Source organism: Diaphorina citri, unplaced genomic scaffold (genome assembly GCF_000475195.1).
Source record: "Diaphorina citri unplaced genomic scaffold, Diaci psyllid genome assembly version 1.1 scaffold537, whole genome shotgun sequence".
NCBI classification, from domain to species: domain Eukaryota; kingdom Metazoa; phylum Arthropoda; class Insecta; order Hemiptera; family Psyllidae; genus Diaphorina; species Diaphorina citri.
In genome coordinates this window covers 23,967-49,279 of record NW_007377971.1, presented here as the reverse complement: position 1 = coordinate 49,279, position 25,313 = coordinate 23,967, and the positions used below count along the sequence as shown (strand labels likewise).

Below are 25,313 nucleotides of genomic sequence, written 5' to 3'. Positions count from 1 at the left end.
GCATAAGGTCCTCCAGATGATGTTGTAGATGAAATGTGTGTCTCATCTTACTTGGGAAGTTAATATCACACTCCTCACACCTAAACATAGAATATAATAAAATAGGAAAGAATAGAATAGAATAGAATAGTGGATCAGTGAAGCATATATCACACGCCAGCAGTGCCAGCCTAGGAGCCTAGTTAGCTTGGTTGGTAGCGCGTCTGCCCTGTAAGCGCTAGGCCGCGAGTTGGATTCCCGCCCGTGGCGGATTTTATCCTGATGGGATAATGTTCGTTATCGGAACGGCTGGCTCTTTCCTATCCTGTCTTCCTTCTCTCTTCGATTTCGGGACGATACGATCTTAGCAGTTACAGTTCCCCCTGTCAATACCGTTCAAAAAAAAAATAATAATAATAATAAAAAAAAATAAAATAAAATAAATAAATAAAAAGCCGATGAAAAGAAGTTTAACGTAATAAAATCCTTACCTTGGAATCTTCAGTGAGATATTCCCCACCCTGGTCGTAGTTAGCATCGTTGGATTCATAGCTTGACTGGGTATCGAACCCGGCACCTCCTGCCAGGGAGTAGCCTGATGAACCGCCGTATGACATGTAACCATCGCCTGACGTACCATAACCACTGGGACCTCCTCCTGAAAACCAACAAGATACGTTAGTAATTTGTGGGTGATACATTATTTTATTTGTAAAAACAATTTTACAATACATATTAAATTATCCGCAATACATATTAAATAATCCGGACTTAAGCACAAGGGGCCCAAAATAAGGCCTTCTACTTACCTTCAGCAGCCGAGCCTTCTTCTTCTTGTGCGGCCTTTTTCTGAGCAGTATGTCATCGTCGCCTAATCTCTTCGGCTGGGCTCGGGGTCTGTAACAGAAAGGTGGAATGTTAAACGGAGAGCTAAACATGATTTTTTTTTAAAAAAGAGGTTTGACAGAGGGAACTGTAACTGCTAAGGTCTTATTGTCCCGAAATCGAAGAGAGAAGTAAGACAGGATAGGAGAAAGCCAGCCGTTCCGAGAATGAACATTATCCGTTCAGGATAAAATCCGCCGCGGGCGGGAATCAAACCCGCGGCCTCCGGCCTGGCGCTTACAAGGCAGACGCACTATCAACCAATCTAGCTGGGCTGGCTAACATGAATCTCGTAACCAGGTGCAGGACAGTGCGCCAGACCAAGAGCTCGCCTTCGAGAACAACTGAGGAATTGGCCGAGATCCAAGCGAAAAAAGAGCCTTAAGGTGTGTCCACATAAGTGGACGGCCGTTGATCGATGTGAATGGACGTCGATCGACGGCCGGTCGACTATGTGTGCACACACCTTTACAGTTTGAAAATCAGGATATAAAATCAACCCTTCATGACCTTAGAGAGGTTGAAAATGTCCCTTAAAAAAGGGGGAAAATCGGAAGCCAAAGTAAATTTTGGTTGATGCAATTTCTGAACATATTATGTAAATTTCCTAATCCCATACCATTCTTTATTCACTGTCATAATATCATAACCGAAAATCAAGGAACTGTCATAAGTCTGTCTCATTACTATATCCGTCCTCATTATAAGGATTAAGGATCAGGATTCAAGCGAATTTAATGACACCAGAAAATCTTGCGGTTGTCTTAACTGACTGATTCCAATGATCTTCTTCTTTAGCCCATTGTGGTTCTGAAGACGAGTTTGTATACTGAAGAAAGTCCGCCTTAAAAATAAAAGGAAATTCTTTGTGTTTCTAAGTGATCCACTAATGACTCTGATCTAAGGAGGATGGAGTTTCTTTCTAAGGCCAATAACAGAGTGGAGCTAGGCGGTTTGAAGTCGTCGCTTCGCTCCACCTGGTCGATGCTCAATGCGCTATGCTCTCCACTCAACAATGTTTCAGCCTTAAGGAGCTGTATCAGGGCTATAAACATTTTTACATGGCCAATTTGTGAGGGCAAAGATTACGATACTTCCATAAGTTTTAGACTGCGAAATTCGAAACTTTTGACTAACCCATTCTTGTGTCCGATTTGATGTTAACCCATTTTGACATCTAGCTATGCAGTCTGCTTACCGTTTTATTGCCTCGCAACAAAGCCGACTCGCCTGGGGACAAGGTAAGAGGCAAATCATCTTCTTCATCCCATGAGGTGTCGCTCAACTGCACCTCTTTCGATTTAGAACCGCGAGCTTTGGACTTGGCGTTGACCTTTTTAGCACTCGGTTTATTTTTTGTGTCCAGCCGAGCCTTCTTCTTCTTGTGCGGCCTTTTTCTGAGCAGTATGTCATCGTCGCCTAATCTCTTCGGCTGGGCTCGGGGTCTGTAACACAAAGGTGGAATGTTAAACGGAGAGCTAAACATGATTTTTTTAAAGAGGTTTGACAGAGGGAACTGTAACTGCTAAGGTCTCATTGTCCCGAAATCGAAGAGAGAAGGAAGACAGGATAGGAGAAAGCCAGCCGTTCCGAGAACGAACATTATAGGATAAAATCCGCCGCGGGCGGGAATCAAACCCGCGGCCTCCGGCCTGGCACTTACAAGGCAGACGCGCTACCAACCATACTAGCTAGGCTGGCTAACATGAATCTCGTAACTAGGTGCAGGACAGTGCGCCAGACCAAGAGCTCGCCTTCGAGAACAACTGAGGAATTGGCCGAGATCCAAGTGGAAAAAACAGCCTTAAGGTGTGTCCACACATAGTGGACGGCCGTCGATCAATGAGAATGGACGTCGATCGACGGCCGGTCGACTATGTGTGCACACACCTTTACAGTTTGTAAATCAGAATATAAAATCAACCCTTCATGACCTTAGAGAGGTTGAAAATGTCCCTTAAAAGGGAGAAAATCGGAAGCCAAAGTAAATTTTGGTTGATACAATTTATGAACAACATGATGTACTTGATGTTTTGTAAATTTCCTAATCACATACCATTGTTTATTCACTATCATAATATCATAACCGAAAATCAAGGAACTGTCATAAGTCTGTCTCATTACTATATCCGTCCTCATTATAAGGATTAAGGATCAGGATTCAAGCGAATTTAATGACACCAGAAAATCTTGCGGTTGTCTTAACTGACTGATTCCAAGGATTATTGAGATATTGGGAAAATCCTACAATGCTGCAGTGAGCACCAAAGTTGTGACATAATAACACAAAGAAACTGCATTTATTGTGGAACTCTGTTGAGAGTAAACTTAACAAGTGGAGTGTGCCTTAAGACGTGTGATGTGTTCCAATCCACCTTACCAACTCCATACAGTATAATACCAACCAGTGTATTCAGTTTGGTGTGCATTAAATAACAAAGAATTAATTTGCCATGTAAGGATTAAGGATCAGGATTCAAGCGAATTTAATGACACCAGAAAATCTTGCGGTTGTCTTAACTGACTGATTCCAATGATCTTCTTTTTTAGCCCATTACTGTTCTGAAGACTACTTTGTATACTGAAGAAAGTCCGCCTTAAAAATAAAAGGAAATTCTTTGTGTTTCAAAGTGATGCACTAATGACTCTGATCTAAGGAGGATGGGTTTTCTTTCTAAGGCCAATAACAGAGTGGAGCTAGGCGGTTTAAGTCGTTGCTTCTCTCTACCTGGTCGATGCTCAATGCGCTATGCTCTCCACTCCACAATGTTTCAGCCTTAAGGAGCTGTATCAGGGCTATAAACACTTCTCTCTACCTGGTCGATGCTCAATGCGCTATGCTCTCCACTCCACAATGTTTCAGCCTTAAGGAGCTGTATCAGGGCTATAAACAATACCTTTTTTAAGAGGTTTGATAGAGGGAACTAACTGTGATAACGGAGGTCTTATCGTCCGGAATCAAAGAGAGAAGAAAGACAGGATAGCAGAAAACCAGTCGTTCCGAGAACGAACCTTATGGTTAGGATGAAATCCGCCCCGGGCGGAAATCGCACGACCTGAGCTTACAAGCACACTTATTTGCCGTACCACAATGTACCATTGGTCTCTGGCCTATTTCCCAATCGTAGGCAAATGATCCATGATCCAGGCTTAACTGCGGAATGGACTATGGATTTACCTAGTCAAGTCGAACGGTCGATCGAGATCAAGGGGGACACGGTTAAACCAGTGGTAACTTGTTTGCCATGCAGAAGGTCCTGGGTTCGATGCCCACTATCTGGACTATGGATTTACCTAGTCAAGTCGAACGGTCGATCGAGATCAAGGGGGACACGGTTAAACCAGTGGTAACTTGTTTGCCATGCACAAGGTCCTGGGTTCGATGCCCACAATTGACAAAAAATTTTACTCGTTTTCGTATGTAAATATTTCAACGGGTTAGGTACTTTCTGGTGTTCTCGTGTTGCCTCAGCACCTAAATAGGTAGAGTATTGTGTCTCTTCTCGTCCATCTGATGAGGGGCATACTATACGGGATGGTATGCTACGACACAGACCATACGAGTCTAATGTTTTTTACTTACAATATTTAAGGGAACCAGCTTCCCCCAGTTTCTCAGTTAGCAATATACCTACAAATCGGATTTTAAGATTTTCAAGCTCGGAGAGCCTCTTTTAAGCTTGATCAGGCTTGACTTTGGTTATCCAAGAGAAAAACAGCCTGATCAATTTTTCCTAAACTTAAATAACTACCTAGTTAGATATTATCGATTACAAGCGATTCTAACTATAAGCATGACGATTCTTTCCATCTAGGAAGCATCCAACCATTTTATTACACCAAGGTATTTAATTTCAAAGTTATAGCTTTGGAAAATGTATAAAGACTAGGTATTAATACAGAGATAACTACCATGGTAAAGACGTTTGTCTTCCTTTAAGTGATACTATACGGGATGGTATGCTACGACACAGACCATACGAGTCTAATGTTTTTTACTTACAATATTTAAGGGAACCAGCTTCCCCCAGCTTCTCAGTTAGCAATATACCTACAAATCGGATTTTAAGATTTTCAAGCTCGGAGAGCCTCTGTTAAGCTTGATCAGGCTTGACTTTGGTTATCCAAGAGAAAAACAGCCTGATCAATTTTTCCTAAACTTAAATAACTACTTAGTTAGATATTATCGATTACAAGCGATTCGAACTATAGGCATTACGATTCTTTCCATCTAGGAAGCATCCAACCATTTTATTACACCAAGGTATTTAATTTCAAAGTTATAGCTTTGGAAAATGTATAAAGACTAGGTATTAATAGAGATAACTACCATGGTAAAGACGTTTGTCTTCCTATAAGTATAAAATCATCGTCTTCCTATAAGGATAAAATCATCACTCCTAATATTATCATTGTCTTCCTTCTGTACATTAAAAGGTAATTTATTCATTACATCATCAGTTTATTCCAAGTGCATTTTATTTTCAAGGACCTCACTCTGGTGGTCTAAAAGAGGATCGTTAAACGCGCGAAAAAAACATCGGGAAACGGATATTCTTGTGAAAAAAACTGCCAAGTAGGTATAAAAACGCCAAGCTCTGCCAACATGTGACATCTCACTTCCTCATTCCTCAATCGAAGTAGGTTGGGCTTTTGACAAGCACACTTGGTGGCACCTTTCTTTTTACAAGCACACTTGTTGGCAGGTTGGCACCTTTCTTTATACTGCACATTCCTTGATGAAATGAATACCAAGGAATTTCAGGGAATTTGTGAGCAGGGGGTTAACTAGAGACCGTGTGGCTTATGCCAGTTTCCATCATCTGATCTGAGCATATACCAGACTACCAGGCATTAATACTTAGATGTCTATTACATAATTGTCTCATTATAATCCCCTGACATCTGAGTTGATCTATGTACCTACAATCTACCTATATCTTGTGACATCCCAGTAGATCTTCTGCCATACTTTAATATTTAACGTCCACTATCGGAGATTTAAGTTAAGCATAACAAACTCTGATGTCATTGAGATGGAAATGTCTTGGCATTACGTCACAGATAACGTAATGGAGTACCTATTCTTAGTGTGTATGTCGTATGTCACAACTGCAAAAACAGTGTTTCATATTCCCCAAGCTATGTTGGTGTTGTTGTAACTGTACCGAGGGTGGTGGTTGGTCTCTAGCCAAAATTACTTGACCCGTCCTGAACCGCGGTCAACTCTATCATGAGGAATTTTATTGTGCTTTTCCTGAGCATGATAAACTCTTTGTAGCCAGCCTAGTTAGCTTAGTTGGTAGTGCGTCTGCCTTGTAAGCGGTAGGCCGCGGGTTCGATTCCCGCCCGGGGCGGATTTTATCCTGATGGGATAATGTTTGTTCTCGGAACGGCTGGCTTTCTCCTATCCTGTCTTCCTTCTCTCTTCGATTTCGGGACGATAAGACCATAGCAGTTACAGTTCCCTCTGTCAAACCTCTTAAAAAAAAAAAAAAACTCTTTGTAATCTCCAGGTAGCCAGGCTGATTAGGGGTCGTAGTGATGGCATAATGAAGCATGCCCAACCCGTAATATCCCACATCAGATGGACAAGAAGAGACACATCAATACTTCCCATATAGGTGCTAAGTCCCCTATCACGAAAGCTCAGAATTTGAAAAAATATCTAAGTATGTAGGTACATAGGTATGCACCTACTTTAGTCACAGTCGGGATTTTCTTATCTCCGAACTAGCTGCATTACTCGTTCAAGAATTTGCAATAGGAAAATCGCCATTTATTTCAAATCGGATTCCCGCTCGCTTCAACAACATAAAAAACATTTGTACCTAAGTGTAATTATTTTGCACATGGCCAAACATTTGATGCAGAATTCCTCTAGAATCCATATAAACATAGGCCTGAACAAAAATTAAATTAGCTCCCATTAGAGTAGGTATATAGACGCAGTAATTAATTTGCAAAATACAGACACACAAATCACAATGGTAAGTAATCGCAATAGTTTTGTTTACTTCATCACATAGATAGACCATTATAAACAGTAATACCTAATAGTAATAAAATATATCTGACTGTTATCTGATATCAGAAACGCCACTTTGTCATTCATACCATGAACCAAACCAACCGAGCAGACGCCATCTTTAGTCCTCAGTCCCAGAAATAGAGGTGCTTCCTAGCACTAAGTACTCAGCTCTTTCCTAGTTCCTACACAAATCTAGCTTGTCTTAGCGAAAAAAGGGTAGGTACCATCCAAATTAATTTTCCAATCTAATTAAAGGGGGGGAATAGATGTGTAGGGGTTCTGTTGAATTTCAGGACTTCTAAGTCTTCTAACTATTAGGCTTATTCTACTATACTACCTACTTTTGGTCATAATTTTGCTTTTTAGCACTTGCCTTGTTAGCCATAAGTTGCGTGTTTAATTCCTTCATCCTAATCAGATAAGGTTCGTTCTCGGAACGGCTGGCTTTCTCCTATCCTGTCTTTCTTCTCTCTTCGCTTTCGGGATGATAAGACCCTAGCAGTTACAGTTCCCTCTATCAAACCTCTAGAATAATAAAAAAAACACTAATAATAAAAATGATACTGCTTTTAGGGTAGTTGGAAAAGCTCGTCCGCGATCACTGAAGAGGTCGCAGGTTCGAGTCGCGACCAAGACAAAACATAGTTCACCGGAGTCTTTCAAACACAGAATCACAGATCATACTAATCAAAACCACGGATCCGAAGATATCTGAGGGGTTGGTAGCCAATCAGAAGCAAAGTGTAGTGAAATGATAACACCGTCAGTTCTTTTCCGTGCTATCTTGTGGTCGTAAAAATCGAAAAATTTCGGAAAGAAATTACCTCAACTGTTGCGCGGTTCCAAAAGTACTTTGGCTTTTAGTGTATAATTTCTAAAGGATTTTTGAACCTTTTTTTTTTTAAGCTAAAAAATCGACCTTCCCCCAATCTTTTTTAACCCATGCCAAATTAAAAATATTTTGAACTTTCTGTCCCCAGAAAATTGACTGACTAAGCTGACTAACTTTTCCCTAAGCTGACTAACTTTTTTTTAGATAATTTTTTGAAGTATCTCTCCCTAAAAAATCGACCTTTTCCCCTATTTTATTATTTTGAACTTTCGCGCCAAGTGAACTTCCCTTACTTTCTATTACCCAGTTGTAGAAGGGGCCGAGTTTTCTTTTTCTTCATGTGAATTGACCGGGAGGGAATGTCATTATGCTACGCTGTCATATTTCTGCTCTTATTCACTAAAGGTAAAGTTTCTCAATTTCTTTATTTATGATAGTTTGTTTGTCCGTCTGTCTGTTTGTTCGTTTTCGTTTTTTCACGGGCCTGGGTCTGGCTTCAGGCTAATCTCATCTTTTTGGATGGGATGTCTGGGCAATCGTGTGCTGCTGGCTTTTTGCGGCCCCACTCAGGCTGATTGAGGTTAATGTGAGACGGTAGGTAGCTTGCTACCAAAGTCATTTTTGAAAAGCCTATGGCATTAACCCCGCCTATATTTCCTCTCTCAATCATGTCAAAATATATTTGGTTGACTGCGGGGGTAAAGGGACATTTCAATCATATTCAAGTTTTTTAAAAGAGGTTTGACGAGAAAAGCCTATGGCATTAACCCCGCCTATATTTCCTCTCTCAATCATGTCAAAATATATTTGGTTGACTGCGGGGGTAAAGGGACATTATTTCAATCATATTCAAGTTTTTTAAAAGAGGTTTGACGGAGGGAACTGTAACTGCTAAGGTCTTATCGTCCCGAAATCGAAGAGAGAAGGAAGACAGGATAGGAGAAAGAAAGCCGTTCCGAGAACGAACATTATACGTTAAGGATAAAATCCGCCCCGGGCGGGAATCGCACCCACGGCCTAGAGCTCACAAGGCAGACGCGCTACCAACCAAACTAACTAGGTTGACTGCTCAAGGGTATGTGTCTGTGATCTTCAAATTTGGTTGAGACCAAGTATTCCCCTAAAATAAACAACCGCCTAGGGCGACACAATAATCCTACATGGTCAATGTCCACTCAGGACCATACTCAAAGATGTCAGTATAGTCAGTACAATAGTTATTTCTTGGACATATCAATAACTGTAACAATAGCAATAGATAGGTATAGATACACAATCAGTATTTATATTAGCATGATTATGATTTGATTTTAATTTGATTAACAAGAAAAACCTTGGCCACCTTTATAACCTGAGACCTATAGGACTTATACAGGGTGAGCACGTACGATTTATTTTTTCTATTGTTGTTGTTGGTATTATTATTATTAATTTTTATAGAGGTTTGATAGAGGGAACTGTAACAACGGAGTTCTTAACGTCCTGAAATCGAAGAGATAAGATAGGAGAAAGCCAGCTACTTTCGATAACGAACCTTATCCGTTTTCAATAAAGTCCGCCCCGGGGCGGGAATCGAACCCGCCACCTACCGCTCACAAGTCATACGCTCTACACTCCAAGCTAACTAGACTGGATCAAACAAGACGCGAAAAAGCATGCGATTGTCAGGACTGTCATCTATCCGGATATCAACCACGCGCAAAGATACTTTACTTGAGTGATCCATAGGGAACTTTGGTGTATGCTTTATCAGTCCCAAAAACCAATCAGGTTGCAGTGACATATTAGAACTAATATAAACGGTGGCCCTACTTTTATTTTTAACTCTTCCCATGGCGTAGTGTTCACTGCGCTCGCCTTGCACGCGGGAGACCCGGGTTCGATTCCCGGCGGGGTCAAGAAATTTTGTATCATGCAAATGATTGATTCCGTGACTGGCTGTTGCGGCGCCCACTCAGCATCGTGAGGAAAATGAGTAGGTATGTTGTATGTATGTAGTATAATGCGCATAGCAACCGGTGCCAGCATGGTAGGTAAACTACTGGGAAAATCCTACAATGCTGCAGTGAGCACCAAAGTTGTGACATAATAACACAAAGAAACTGCATTTACATTTTATTGTTAACTCTGTTGAGAGTAAGCTTAACAAGTGGAGTGTGCCTTAAGACATGTAATGTGTTCCTATCTACCTTACCAACTCCATACAGTATAATACCTACCTACCAGTGTATTCAGTTTGGTGTGCATTAAATAACAAAGAATTAATTTGCCGTACTTCAGCGCAGAGTGGAAGTGAATTTTGATTGGTCCAGCGAAATAAATTGAGTGGCCACTATCCAGATTTTGTAAAAGATTTTCGCAAGGAGCAAAACTCTGGGAAGCTTTTGATTTAACCCATTGAGATAGTGAGGGTCAGTTTGTGAGAGCAAAACTACCGAGAAGCTTTTGAATTTAACCCATTTGCGGTCGATTTCATGTTTACCCTTTGAGATAGCAAGGGTCATTTTGTGATAGCGAGGAGGTAAAGTTTTTGATGTAACCCATTTGCGGTCGATTTGGTTTTAACCCATCGAGTCAGTGAGGGTCATTTTGTGACAGCAAGCAAGGTGAAATAGGTGAAGCTTGTTTTGTTATTAACCCATGAGTAGTCGATTTGATGTTAACCCTTTTTGTCCATCTTGTGGGGACGAATATCAAGCTATTGTGGATTAACCCATTCGCGATCAATTTGAAGTTAACCCTTTTAGACCAATTTGTGAGGGCAAAGATTACGATACTTCCATAAGTTTTAGACTGCGAAATTCGAAACTTTTGACTAACCCATTCTTGTGTCCGACTTGATGTTAACCCATTTTGACATCTAGCTATGGAGTCTGCTTACCGTTTTATTGCTTCGCGACAAAGCCGACTCGCCTGGGGACAAGGTAAGAGGCAAATCATCTTCTTCATCCCATGAGGTGTCGCTCAACTGCACCTCTTTCGATTTGGAACCGCGAGCTTTGGACTTGGCGTTGATCGGCCTAGAGCTCACAAGGCAGACGCGCTACCAACCAAACTAACTAGGTTGACTGCTCAAGGGTATGTGTCTGTGATCTTCAAATTTGGATGAGGCGAACATCTCAAGCATTCCCCTAAAATAAACACCCGCCTATAGGCGCCCTATAGGGCAACACAATAATCCTACATGGTCAATGTCCACTCAGGACCATACTCAAAGATGTCAGTAGTCAGCACAATAGTTATGTCTTGGACATATCAATAACTGTAACAATAGTAATAGATAGGTAGATACACAATCAGTATTTGTATTAGCATGATTATGATTTGATTTTAATTTGATTAATAAGAAAAACCTTGGCCACCTTTATAACCTGAGACCTATAGGCCTTATACAGGGTGAACACGTACGATTTATTTTTTTCTATTGTTGTTGTTATTATATTTATTATTATTAATTTTTATAGAGGTTTTATATAGGGAACTGTAACAACGGAGTTCTTAACGTCCTGAAATTAAAGAGATAAGAAAGATAAGATAGGAGAAAACCAGCCACTTTCGATAACGGAACGTTATCCGTTTTCAATAAGGTCCGCCCCGCGGCGGGAATCGAACCCGCCACCTACCGCTCACAAGTCATACGCTCTACACTCCAAGCTAACTAGACTGGATCAAACAAGACGCGAAAAAGCATGCGATTGTCAGGACTGTCATCTATCCGGATATCAATCACGCGCAAAGATACTTTACTTGAGTGATCCATAGGGAACTTTGGTGTATGCTCTACCAGTCCCAAAAACCAATCAGGTTGCAGTGACATATTAGAACTAATATAAACGGTGGCCCTACTTTTATTGTTAACTCTATCAGCTCCCATGGCGTAGTGTTCACTGCGCTGGCCTTGCACGCGGGAGACCCGGGTTCGATTCCCGGCGGGGTCAAGAAATTTTGTATCATGCAAATGATTGATTCCGTGACTGGCTGTTGCGGGGCCCACTCAGCCTCGTGAGGAAAATGAGTTGCTATGTAATATACCTAATGCGCATAGCGACCGGTGCCAGCATGGTAGGTACATATATCTGATTCCAATGATCTTCTTCTTTAGCCCATTGTGGTTCTGAAGACGAGTTTGTATACTGAAGAAAGTCCGCCTTAAAAATAAAAGGACATTCTTAGTGTTTCAAAGTGATCCACTAATGACTCTGATCGTATCGACAAAAATTTGTACTCGTTTTTCGATTGCAAATATTTCAACGGGTTATTTTCTGGTGTTCTTGTGTTGACCCAGCACCTAAATAGGAGTTCTCACCTCGTTATTTGTAGAAGAAAAAAGAATAAAAAAATGTTGGTCCTCATTTTTCTTGCTCTATTACTTTGAAACATCACCCATGTAAGCGCAACTGATCTATTATAATGTGGGCCGTGTCGTTCCCGAGTCGGACGTTGCACACTGGGCACGATACGAGGTTCACCTTTTCCTGTGAAAGTGCAATAGATATGCGTGATGTTAGAATAGAAAAGTAATTGAAATAGTAGAAACTTTTTTTATTTTATTTATTATTATTTTTAATGTAGACTGTAGCTGTAGAATATCAAAATTCATTTCATAAGCTGTTTGCTAGATTCGTATAAGCTTAATCTGTCTTTTGGGGCTGTTTACACCTAGATGGGCTTTTTGTGTATGAAACGTTTGCTAAAAATAAATCATAAGAATAACACATAGGAATGAATTAAGTTATGCCTAGGGACATACTGTACTGTACTGTACTGTAAACTTTGATGTTATTTTTTTTAATTCATTTATTGGGAGCTCCCTTATCCCTCATCAGATGGGTAAGAAGACAGAATTAATCCCATTTAGATGCTGGGTGAACAAGACAAGAGGCACCAGAAAGTAACCCGTTGAAAAATAAAAGTGCAAATTGGACAGAATAAGGTAGAAAGGAACCATTCATAAGGGGAATTGCCTTCTGAATGGTTCTTTTCTGCTCAATGCTGTCCAAATTTTTGATCCGACTCTGGGAATCAAACCACTTACCTCCGGAATGTGTGACTCGTACAGGTGGGTGCATAGCTCGTGGAATGAGGAGGCCATAGTCTCCTGGTCTTCACATATAGGACACTCGTATCTATTATCACTCGTCACCTCACAGTGACTTTCCACAATATGCTTGGCCATGGCCTGAAATGAAGAAATAATAGCGGCCGAACCGTAAATTTCTCGACCTTGGGCCCAAGGAGACCTTTGATCTACATTTTATAAAGAACCTCTCTACCAAGTTTGGGCGATCTTTGGCGAAAACTAAAGTCCTCGGAAGAGTGAACGTTTTCCAGTTTTTTCAAAACTTTTGTGCTGAATAGCGGCCGAACCGTACATTTTTCGACCTTGGGTCCGAAAAGACATTTGATCTACATTTTATAAAGAACCTCTCTGCCAAGTTGAGCGACTTTTGGCAAAAACTTGATTCCTGGGAAGAGTGAACTTTTTCGAGTTTTTCAAAACTTTTGTGCTGAATAGCAGCTTTAATTCAATTTCTTTACTTACCATGAAATCGTTATCGGAAAAGTCACAGGAGAAACACTCGTAAGGCGCCAATATGGTATCGGCATGGGTAGCTACATGGGCGCCGAGTTCGGATTCGGTTCTCAGCTTATCCGGACATAGAGGACATGGGAAGTAGATCACTTGAGACTTGGTGTTGTGGACACTCTGCGAATGAAAAAGGTCTTCATTAGAATAGGTAAATGAATAGTGGACATTTTGCGAATAAAAATAAAAATGGTGATTAGAAAAAAGGAAAGGGTAGCTACATGGGCGCCGAGTTCGGATTCGGTTCTCAGCTTATCCGGACATAGAGGACATGGGAAGTAGATCACTTGAGACTTGGTGTTGTGGACACTCTGCGAATGAAAAAGGTCTTCATTAGAATAGGTAAATGAATAGTGGACATTTTGCGAATAAAAATAAAAATGGTGATTAGAAAAAAGGAAAAAAAAAATCTGCTATGAACATCACACAACCTTCCAGCGTGCATATAACTACGCCCTGTGGCCGAAAATGCCACAAATACTCCCGCAGCATATTTAAGAGACTGCTGAACCATTGGTTTCACCATTCCCCCCCCCTTTCTTTTAAAAAATATGTAGGTAAAGGTATGTCAGAGTTCTAGAATCTTATCGATCCGAAAGCAAAGAACAGAACAGGACAGAATAGGAGAAAGCCAGCCCTTTCCGAGGATGAACCTAATCTGTTTGGGATAAAATCCACACCGCGACCTAGCGCTTACAAGGCAGACACGCTACAGTCCAAGCTAACTAGGCTGGCAGAAAAATTCCTTCTTCGTTAAGGTGTGTCCACACATTCGACGTCAACCCACATCGACGGCCGATCGACGACGGTCGACTATGTGTGAACACACTTTTAGGTATAAAATTACCTGGAAATGTTCTATCAGGGCCGGTCGTTCACTGAAGGACTCAGAACAACAGGGGCATTCTAACGAGAGGTGAGTTTCCAGACTGTGCTTCAGGATGTCCGCGAACTGAGACCCACATTCCCGACACTCATGCATGAAGTTCACCTGAATAAAAAGGTACAAGTTACTTGAGAATTAATTTCTGGAGAAATGGATTGGAAGCAATTGTAAAAGCCTAGATTTACTTAATGGAGGAGTTGCAATTGGGAAAATATTATTAGTAAAAAGGTCGATTCCTACGTAAAAAGTTGTGAAAAATCCAAATCTGAGGTCAAAACTCCGAAAAAATAACTGTAAAAGGTCGAAAACCTAAATGGGGAGTATTGTGTCTCTTCTCGCCCATCTGATGAGAGGCATACTACGGGATGGGCATGCTGCGGCACAGACCACTTGCGTCCTATGTAGCAGTTGTTTAAATAAAAACGGCGGTGAAACACTCATCTTAAAAAAAAAAACTCACCTCATACTGATCATTGACGAACACTTTACTTCTACCTCCGGACTGATGTGGTGTCAAATTCTTGTTCTTCGATCCTTTCGGTCTTCCTCTCTTGCGTGGAGCCAAATGATAATGGGCTGCTTGCATGGATTCACCACACCCCAGGATACCCACCTGGAAACAAATTAACGATAATAGAGCTCATGTGTTGACCTAGTTGAGATTCTCGGTAAAAAGAATAGAATCGGCAAGCCTATAGTCCATCTGGACACGAAAATATAATCTTACTAGCTGAATTCCGTCGCTTCGCTCCAAAATCCCGCTAGTTCATCCCGAGGCATGGCCAATCTTGTGAAAAAGGCATGGCCGAACTTGTATTTGTCAAACTAAAAACATAAACGAAACTCAAATATTAGGGGAGCGAGGAAAAGTTTTCTCTCCCGCAGTCTTTGCACTCTGTGTATTTCTTATGGTGATTTTAGTGATCAAAAATTGATCATATCTCAGGATCGGTTTAGATTTTCGCAAAATCCTTTCTTATTGCACACCTAGACCATAAAAGGAATATTCCTACCAAATTTCAGCTTTCTAGGTGTTGTGGTTCTAGAGATAGAGCGATCAGTGTGTGAACTATGAAATGTGAAATGTGAATGAGTGAATGGATCTCGTTCTTATAATATAATCTTATATATAGTCCATCCAGATGAAAATGCCAGCAGTACCAGCCTAGGAGCCTAGTTAGCTTGGTTGGTAGCGCGTCTGCCCTGTAAGCGCTAGGCCGCGAGTTGGATTCCCGCCCGTGGCGGATTTTATCCTGATGGGATAATGTTCGTTATCGGAACGGCTGGCTCTTTCCTATCCTGTCTTCCTTCTCTCTTCGATTTCGGGACGATACGATCTTAGCAGTTACAGTTCCCCCTGTCAATACCGTTCAAAAAAAAATAATAATAATAATAAAAAAAAATAAAATAAAATAAATAAATAAAAAGCCGATGAAAAGAAGTTTAACGTAATAAAATCCTTACCTTGGAATCTTCAGTGAGATATTCCCCACCCTGGTCGTAGTTAGCATCGTTGGATTCATAGCTGGACTGGGTATCGAACCCGGCACCTCCTGCCAGGGAGTAGCCTGATGAACCGCCGTATGACATGTACCCATCGCCTGACGTACCATAACCACTGGGACCTCCTCCTGAAAACCAACAAGATACGTTAGTAATTTGTGGTGATACATTATTTTATTTGTAAAAACAATTTTACAATACATATTAAATTATCCGCAATACATATTAAATAATTCGGACTTAAGCACAAGGGGCCCAAAATACGGCCTTCTACTTACCTTTAGCATCGCCTGGTAAACAGGAGGGCGTGGGTTCAATCCCAGCCGAGGTATGGAATTTTATCCTCAATATAATTTGGGAATTTGACCACAATAATATTAGTAACCTACTGCTGGAGTAAAGGACTTTTCAGTCCTATGCGAGCAGTATAAATAAGCACTATTATTATTACCTTCATCGGTAAGTACCAATATAGGTAAGTAGCCTCCGTGGACGAGTGGGTATCACACTAGGCTTGCACTCCGGAGGTCCCGGGTTCGATTTCCGGCGGGTTCAAAGTTTTTCCGGCTCTGTGCTTGTAGTTCGGGGTGCAATCAGCCTCGTGAGGACAATTGAGTAGCTACTTCAATCGAGTAGCGACCAGTACCAATGTAAAAAGATTATTAGAATATGGAAATTGATTGCAAAGGAGGCACTTGGTAATGCTGTGATACCCACAAAAGTTGTGAAAAAGTTCTCTGCTTTACCACAAAGACTTTGAGAGAGAAATGATGATACGAGTAGATGGAAATTAATGGTAAGGGAGGCACATAGTAATGCTGTCATATACCAACAAAAAACATTGAAAAAGCTCGCTGCTTTACCACAAAGATTCATGATTTGATTTTGTTGATTTTACTGACCTATATTTGTGGGAGAATGACCTAATGGTCAAGTTCCCGACATTTGAAAACAACTTACCTATATTGAAATCACCGTGTGTTTCAAACATATCGCCCTCTCCGGGTATGTCGTCCGCAACACGATCCTCTATCTCATCCTGAGGTTCTTCTTTGATATCACACTCTTCCTGTAGGAACCTCCCTCTCACTGCCTCCTTCTCAGCTGTCTGACTAGACGGGATTTTCAACGGATCCCCGAGCACTTCCGAAGACGGTTCGGGTTTTTCCGGTGGCTCTTCTATCGAAGGTTCGGTCTTTATCGGTGGATCGGCGACTGACGCGCGCTCTGACGGGCGAACGACTGAGTCTGGTAAATCGTCACTAGACGGGGTTTCGTGATTTTCTTCTTCTCCTAGGGGGAGAGAAGTTTTATCAGTCCATTCCTCTTTCACAGTTTGATTAACAATTTGATTATCTGCTTGACTATCTATCTGACAATCAATTTGATTATCTGTCTGACTATTTGCTTGACTTTCTGTTTGATTATTTATTTGGTTTTGACTAGAAGTGACAGCTCTGATGACAAGCTTTATCGGGACAACAACTCCGGACTTAAAACTAACTTTCTCAGAAGGATTCTTTGGTTCGGTGACCTCTACATCTCCAACCTGATCTTTCTCCTGTCCTAGAAGCGCGTTGAAATACGCATCACTCCTTCTAACGGAGCGGCAAAAGGAGTCGAACTTTTCCAACCGTATGGCGCACGTTTGGCAGATTTTGAGCGGCTTTCGGTCGCTCCGCGAGACGCTGATGGGCAGGAGGGTCGCTATCAGAGAGGAGAGGTCGATGGAGGGGTCGAAGATATCGATGAGGAAGGTGGGATCCGCGAGAGCGGTGCGCAGAGGACGGCACGTAGAATACGCGAAGTTGATCTCTTCTGGGTGCGGATTTTTAAATTTGGAACCCTGGAACACATCGAATAGAATTAGAGTTGGGTTTTACTTGGCGGTATTTTAATTCATAGGAGGAATCAGCGACATTTTTTTTTTTTTTTTTTTTAAAGATGAGTGTTTCACCGCCGTTTTTTTTTCGTAGCGATGAAACAACTGCTACATTGGACGCTTGTGGCCTGTGTCGTAGCATGCCCATCCCGTAGTATGCCTCTCATCAGATGGGCGAGAAGAGACACAATACTTCCCATTTAGGTGCTGGGTCAACACGGGAACACCAGAAAGTAACCCGTTGAAATATTTGCAATCGAAAAACGAGTACAAATTTTTGTCGATGGTGGGATTCGAACCCGGGACCTTCTGCATGGCAAGTAAGCGCGTTACCACTGGACCAACCGGGACTATCCAGCATACTTTCTGGCCGTATAGACAGAGAGCCTATCCCTGTGGCCGAGTGGTCAAGAGCACGGACTCTCAACCTGGAGGTGCTGGGTTCGAATCCCGGCCAGGGCGGAATTTTTTTAAGGGCATGGATGTAAAAGAGTGTGCTTTGAAGTAATGCAAAGGGTCAAGGTAATGGAAAGGAGTTTCAAGGTATCTTTCATTTGAAAACTAAATATCCCTGCTCCATCAGAAAGAAAACAGTAGAAAATCATAAGAAAATCCCCTTTTCCGATAGATAAATTCTAAGAACAGAATGTACTCATGAATGGTTTATCTTATCCGGGTATAACCTCCCTACACAAGACAGGAAAGTTCCTTTACACCACCAATAGGTAATTAAATCATTTAAAAAGAATCCCAACTAAAAAACATCTACAAGAGCTAAGTGGGAGCTCCTGTTCCTTACTAGATAGGTACCTACAGAAAATCCATTCTCAAGAAACGGAACAAAAAACGAGAGATAAACGTCTTGTTACCTACCCTAATCTCCTCCTCCTATTCCTCAGCTTTCAAAGATTTCAAGGCCCCTAAGCTCCCTATTTCTTCTACGACTTCTAGATACCGAGATAAATCGATTTAAAAAATACCGGTAAATCGTGAACTTTGACGTCACGGCACGTAGGCGATGACGTTTGTTTGTGCGCAAGCGTTTCTGCGCATTTTGACGTGAAATCTGACGTCACAACTCTTTGAACTTTTTCATTAGAACGGCAATTAAAAATTGAATTTTTGACCTTTTAAAGTTACTTTTTCCGAGTTTTATTAATAATATTTTCTCAATTGCAACTCCTCCATTGGTCTTTTGGACTTGTGATTGTGACTTTTACTAAAGGGACTATCCAGCATACTTTCTGGCCGTATAGACAGAGAGCCTATCCCTGTGGCCGAGTGGTCAAGAGCACGGACTCTCAACCTGGAGGTGCTGTATTCGAATCCTGGCCAGGGCGGAAATTTTTTAAGGGCATGGATGTAAAAGAGTGTGCTTTGAAGTAATGCAAAGTGTCAAGGTAATGAAAAGGAGTTTCAAGGTATCTTTCATTTGAAAACCAAATATCCCAGCTCCATTAGAAAGAAAACAGTTGAAAATGATAAAATCCCGTTTTCCGATAGATAAATTCTAAGAACAGAATGTACTCATGAATGGTTTATCTTATCCGGGTATTACCTGCCTACACAAGACAGGAAAGTTCCTTTACACCACCAATAGGTAATTAAATCATTTAAAAAGAATCACAACTAAAAAACATCTGCAAGAGCTAAGTGGGAGCTCCTGTTCCTTACTAGGTAGGTACCTACAGAAAATCCATTCTCAAGAAACGGAACAAAAAACCGCAGATAAACGTCTTGTTACCTACCCTAATCTCCTCCTCCTCCTCTTATTCCTCAGCTTTCAAAGATTTCAAGGCCCCTAAGTTCCCTAAACCGATTATGTCCAAAACCTCTATCCACTAAAACCGCGGATTTTATCCTAAACAGATAAGGTTCGTTCACGGAAAGGCTGCTTTTCTCCTATCCTGTCTTCCTTCTCTCTTGGCTTTCGGGACAATAAGACCTTAGCAGTTACAGTTCCCTCTGTCAAACCTCTTTAAAAAAAGCGAGTATAAACTTGATTTAACTACCCTGTAGATCCCATTGATAGGTAAGAGAGTTCGGGTAAAATTTTCGATGGTCAGTTTTTAGTGCCAAAATGAGTTTTTTACTTTCCTTACCCTATAGGAATTTTTAAAGGGGTTTGAATGATTTGATAAAGGGAACTATAACAAGGGAGGTCCTATCGTCCCGAAATCCGAAGGAGTCTCCTTGAAGGAGAATAGGATGGGAGAAAGCTTGTAAGCGCTAGGCCGGGGGTTCGATTCTCGCCCGAGGTGGATTTTATCCTGGAGGTATAATGTTCGTTCTTGGAACGGCTGGCTTTCTCCTATCCTGTCTGCCTTCTCTCTTCGCTTTCGGGACGATAACACCTTAGCAGTTACAGTTCCCTCTATCAAACCTCTTGGAAAAAAAAAGAAAGCGAAGCGACGCGATATGACGCCTAGGCGACCATCCTAATGATCCTAATAAAATTATGACACTACGTGAAAAATCTTAATGACCAATATGACCATTATGTCATTACGTGACGCTCATCTCATGTCATTTGTATCCTCAACACAAATCTACCATAATATGTACCTATTTCCTTCGGGTAGACATGTAGAATAGATTTCCTCGAGTTAATTTTGTATAGGTATGCATAGTGGTCGACTCTCCTGTCCTGTCTTCCTTCTCTCTTCGATTTCGGCACGATGAGACCTTAGCAGTTACAGTTCCCCCTATCAAACATCTTAAAAAAAAAATCATGATGTTCCTTTTTGTTTGTTTTTTTTTCTACAGAAATTTCCAACAACTCCGTGACATCACCGCTGGAGGAGGAAAATGACGTCACACCCTCCAGAGGAGGCCGCTACTCCACCAATAGTACAAATGTTATACGTTACCACGTGGGACACAACATATGGGGCGATGAGGCCAAGGCTATGCAAGCAGAACTGGAATTGGGCAGGTAAAAAATCGTGGCTGAAGACGGAGGTTTTACCTAAGGCCAGTCACTCACTACTCACTATCAGGTAGAGCTGACGGCAGGTACACCTGACACCTGATGAGCACACACACTATCAGGAGTATCAGGGAGACCTGACAGGTACGGCTCAAAAGGTTCGTCTGTCAGGCCTACCTGATAGTGTGTGTGCTCATCAGGTGTCACGTATAACTGATTAGGTGTACCTGTCAGGTCTACCTGATAGTGAGTGGCTGGCCTAACAGAAAGCGTCACAGGTTTCCGTAACCTCCACTGCCAGTCACTCACTACTCACTATCAGGTAGAGCTGACGGCAGGTACACCTGACACCTGATGAGCACACACACTATCAGGAGTATCAGGTAGACCTGACAGGTACGGCTGAAAAGGTTCGTCTGTCAGGCCTACCTGATAGTGTGTGTGCTCATCAGGTGTCACGTATAACGGATTAGGTGTACCTGCCAGGTCTACCTGATAGTGAGTGGCTGGCCTAACAGAATGTGTCAGGTTTCCGTAACCTCCACAGTAAAAAGAGGGAGTCTGTGATCTCATTAGATGCGTTTTCTTTCTACATAGTTTCTAGTAGGTATTTATCCTTCCAACGTGAAAATGAACTTGATGTTATAGGACTCGAAAAATATGCTTCCGATTGGGACGCAGATCAGCGGTTTAAAAACCCCGTAATTGCCGTCAAAAGAACTAGCAGTGTAACTCGGGACCGATAGAGAGTAAAACGACAGGAATATCTGTAACAAAACATTTAATTGCTTACTACAACAGACGGTGTTTTTGCGCTACTAATGAATACTCATTGGAATTTCCTCTAGCAAGGCGTCTTACTGTTGGCTTTCTTCATCTTTTTCTTCTAGCAAGGCGTCTTACTGTTGACTTCCTTCATCTTTTTCTTCTAGCAAGGCGTCTTACCGTTGACTTTCTTCATATTTTTTCTTCTAGCAAGGCCTCTTACTGTTGACTTTCTTCATCTTTTTCCTCTAGCAAGGCCTCTTACTGTTCAACTTCTTGGTGGATTTACAAGCCCCAGGAGAAGATTCCACAGTGGCAATACACACATCACAGCTAACTCCCTCTCCCATGTTACCAATTCCACCACATCTTCCCAGGCCTTGGTTATAACTCTGTGAGTTTCCCATACAGGAGGACATGGGTCTTCCACCTCCCATACCTCCACCTCCACATCTGTTCTTACTCCTCTGAGTGCGGGATCTGGTACTGAACATCTTGGTGCTACATACTGGAGTGTTATTCCTATTATTCATTATCTTTTGCTTCAGGCTGGTGATTGTATTCTTGTAGTTTTCAAACTCTTCTATTTTCCTCTTCAGTTCCTGGTTGCACTCCTCCAGCTCGCTATGTTTATCATCAAGCTCTTCGTTCAGACCCATGATTTCTTCTTGGAGCTTTATTAGTTCTTTCCTATTCTTGTCTTGCTCTTCTTCCAAGTTCTTTATTTTCGCTTGTAGTTTAGAGTTGGCCGCTTGTTCCTTGGCCAGTTCAGCTCTCAGCTGCTTGATGTAGTTCAGGTTCTTCTTGTTGCACTCTTCTAGTTTCTGACGGGCGACTTCACATTGACGTAGTTTTTCAATGAGGCGATCGTTTTCCAGGTGTGATTCTTCCAAAGCTTTCTTACAATCCTCGTAGCGACGTAGCAGGACTGCATTCTCTTCGGATAGACACTCCACAGTTTTCCTGTACTCAGCGATTTTGCTTTGGAGCTGATTCAGTTGACTCTCTTGCCGTTGGATGGTGTACTCTTTCTCGTGTATAACTTCTTCGAGTTTCACGATTTGCTCTTTCATCTTGCCTAGTTTGCTCTGGCACTGATTTAGATCTTTGCATAGGTTGTCGTTTTCTCGTTTCAAGTCTTCCAGTTCTCGATAAAGGCCGCGCATTTCAGCGATTTCCATGTCTTTACTCTGAATGGCATTCTGTAGGTTCTTGTGTTCCCGCTGAAGTGCTTGGATTGTACTCTCATGTTCGTCTATGATTGCCTGATCCTCGCGATGAATATTTTCCAATTCATCAATGTCCGCTTCCAAATCAGCTATGTTTTCTTTCAAGGCCTGATTTTCACAGAGGAACTGATTTCGACCTTCCTCTAACTCTTTGATTGTTTGAACAATACCGTTCAAGTCATTTCCATTTTCCATTTTTTAATTGGAATTTGTGTACTAGAATTTAGGTGTGAAGATTTGAGTTTTGTGATGTTGTTAGGAATTTCTTATTCCATGAACGGAAAATGGTTTCAGTTGGGTTGATGAAAGACATTTATTATAATGACTGGCTGTTCCATGTACTCAAATCATGATAGTCATTGGTCCCTAGATAACGTAGGTACTCTATCTGTCACTTAATTCACACATTCTGATCAAATGCAAAACACAAGACGGCTTTCATCACGAGATATCAACTTGAAACTTGGACAAAAAAAAAAAAATCTCAGCTTTATATAGCGGTAAAGTTCTGCTAAAGTGCAGAAGTAAGGGACCTCTTCTCAGTTCTCACCTCGTTATTTGTAGAAGAAAAAAGAATAAAAAAATGTTGGTCCTCATTTTTCTTGCTCTATTACTTTGAAACATCACCCAAGTAAGCGCAACTGATCTACATGTTATACCTAGGTGTTATATTCTAATCTATTCTTTATTTTATAAGTACGAGAGGAAGTAAAATGTCTCCCGTTATTTCAGGAGGAAGAGAAGTGCTGTGCAACTCTACAGTATGGTATCATGCAGTACAGGATGTGATCCTCTCTCCTACAAAGGCTACGGGTGTTATTGTGGCTTCTTAGGATCAGGATACCCTGTAGATCCCATTGATAGGTAAGAGAGTTCGGGTAAAATTTTCGATGGTCAGTTTTTAGTGCCAAAATGAGTTTTTTACTTTCTATTTTACTTTCCTTATCCTATAGGAATTTTTAAAGGGGTTTGAATGATTTGATAAAGGGAACTATAACAAGGGAGGTCCTATCGTCCCGAAATCCGAAGAAGTTTCCTTCAAGGAGAATAGGATGGGAGAAAGTAAAGTAAAATCCCATCCCCCTACTGTTGTCATGGGATTTTTCTCGAAAAATCTCGTCCTCAACACGCTCCCCTGTGCTAGATCCGTACAGCTGTCAGTCTTATGCTCTCTTGCTCTTGGCTTGGAAAATTATTACGAAAGAGACAGAAACGACTAGTAAGTACTATCCAATCCTATATTATAATTAATAATTCCTGAGGCAGAATCAGTCCCTAAACAGAAAACTACCTGTAGAATCATTAAAATAAAAGACATCAAAATCTAGCAAATGATAGAAAATACGAGTACCTATTTTTATTTCCAAATAAATTAAATCTTGGTATACAAAAAAAGAAAATTGAAAACAAGATCGGCGTGCAAGTTTTTTAATCTCGACAATGGATTTTCATGAGACTAGAATCAACATTTCTTATAGGTAGGTATGGTAGGTACCTACCTACTAGGAATGAATCATCCTAAACTTTTACAGGAAAAAAAAAGTTCTAGTGGTAATTCCTACACCAAGTGAAATGAAACTTTTACCTTACACCCGGAACTTTATTGCGCAAGTCAAGGGAATTTCCTGTGACTTGCTGTGTGTTTACATAGCCAACAGAAAACACAAGGCATGAAAGCCTAATAAAAGGCGTTAACAGTCAAATGACTAGGTACATTTTATTGTTCTTTTTCGAAAAAATATATGTTTCCAGTTTCAACTCAATACTCACAATAAAGAGGTAGAGATGACCCAATTCAAGCTTCTTCCGGATTGGACAGGGGACGTAGCACAATCCTCGGATCTGACTCCAACATTCTGTCGTGCTCCTCAGTACTGATCGAGTAAGGAAGCACAAGACAAAACACACAGGGGACATGCAAGGGTTAACAGGGAAGTGGCACACACGGGGTTAAAGTTTATACAAATTACAAAACATTGTTTTAATGGTGGATTTCACCAATGACTTAATGAGAGATTTCACTAATGGGAGAATTTTTAATTATTCAAAAAGGAGTTTTTAGTGATCCAAAGACGAGTTTTAAAAACTCCTGATTGGATCATTAAAAGCTCCTTTTTGGATAATTAAAAATTCTCCCACTAGTGAAATCTCTCATTAAGTCATATAGGAGGGAGGGAGAAAGTCAGCCGTTCCGAGAACGAAGCCTCCGACCAAGCGCTTTTCTGTTGACTGCGGTTCAGGACGAGCCAATTAAACATGGCTAGAGACCATCACTCCGGTGTATGGCAGAAAAAAAAGATATCCTTTCTTTATTCTGCCATCATCATTCGGCTACAGCTGAAGCCGCTACAACAACAACAACAACAACAACCTAACGCTTTTTGTTGAGGATAAAGGTCGACCTAACGCTTTTTGTTTAGAATTATTACTATTAGGATACCTAATAATAATGATAATAATCCATATAATACATGAAATATATATCATTTTTATTTACTCAGGTGTTGTGAGCTACACGACTGGTGCTATACAGGGTCCAACTGTCCTCTCTTTCTCGAATATTTCATCCCCTACGTGTGGACCTGCTTCAGAGGACGGCCCCTATGTCGTAAGTAAAGCCTCAAGTACCCTATAGACTGGCAATAATATTGTGCAAGTTAGGGTAAGTCTCTTGCGCAAACTTGCTATTTTTTAACACACGGAAATAAGAAGTGTCCACTTGCAATATTTATTTATTTTTTTACGAGGTTTGACAGAAACTCCTGTAATTGCTAAGGTCTTATCGTCCCGAAATCGAAGAGAGAA

General features: G+C 41.2%; 3 protein-coding genes across 5 annotated transcripts in view; all 3 read right to left on the bottom strand.

The window, feature by feature from the left end:
- Nucleotides 1-74: 74 nt before the first annotated feature.
- On the bottom strand, nucleotides 75-20,083 carry LOC103509858. The gene is made up of 12 exons (XM_026824082.1): nucleotides 20,072-20,083; nucleotides 16,664-17,549; nucleotides 15,665-15,831; nucleotides 14,661-14,813; nucleotides 14,162-14,305; nucleotides 13,490-13,625; nucleotides 13,270-13,451; nucleotides 12,763-12,906; nucleotides 12,123-12,202; nucleotides 2,095-2,309; nucleotides 471-637; nucleotides 75-80 (listed from the first exon to the last, which is right to left on the bottom strand). Exons 1-12 carry the CDS (start codon nucleotides 20,081-20,083, stop codon nucleotides 75-77), a joined length of 2,292 nt encoding a protein of 763 aa, XP_026679883.1.
- LOC103509855 (mitotic-spindle organizing protein 1-like) overlaps nucleotides 2,178-25,313 on the bottom strand; it is a 29,047-nt gene continuing 5,911 nt past the window's right edge. Inside the window, exon 3 of the mRNA XM_026824080.1 lies at nucleotides 2,178-2,309. The gene's annotated coding sequence lies outside the window, so the exon portion shown is untranslated. The remainder of the gene's footprint in view (nucleotides 2,310-25,313) is intronic.
- LOC103509856 (cingulin-like protein 1) overlaps nucleotides 21,279-25,313 on the bottom strand; it is a 17,504-nt gene continuing 13,469 nt past the window's right edge. For 2 of the 3 annotated variants that reach the window (XM_026824078.1, XM_026824079.1), the window contains exon 3: nucleotides 21,279-21,643. In XM_026824078.1, the coding sequence (XP_026679879.1) occupies nucleotides 21,528-21,643 (116 nt within the window). In that variant the 3' untranslated portion in view covers nucleotides 21,279-21,527. The remainder of the gene's footprint in view (nucleotides 21,644-25,313) is intronic. The other variant, XM_017444342.2, reaches the window with a different exon arrangement.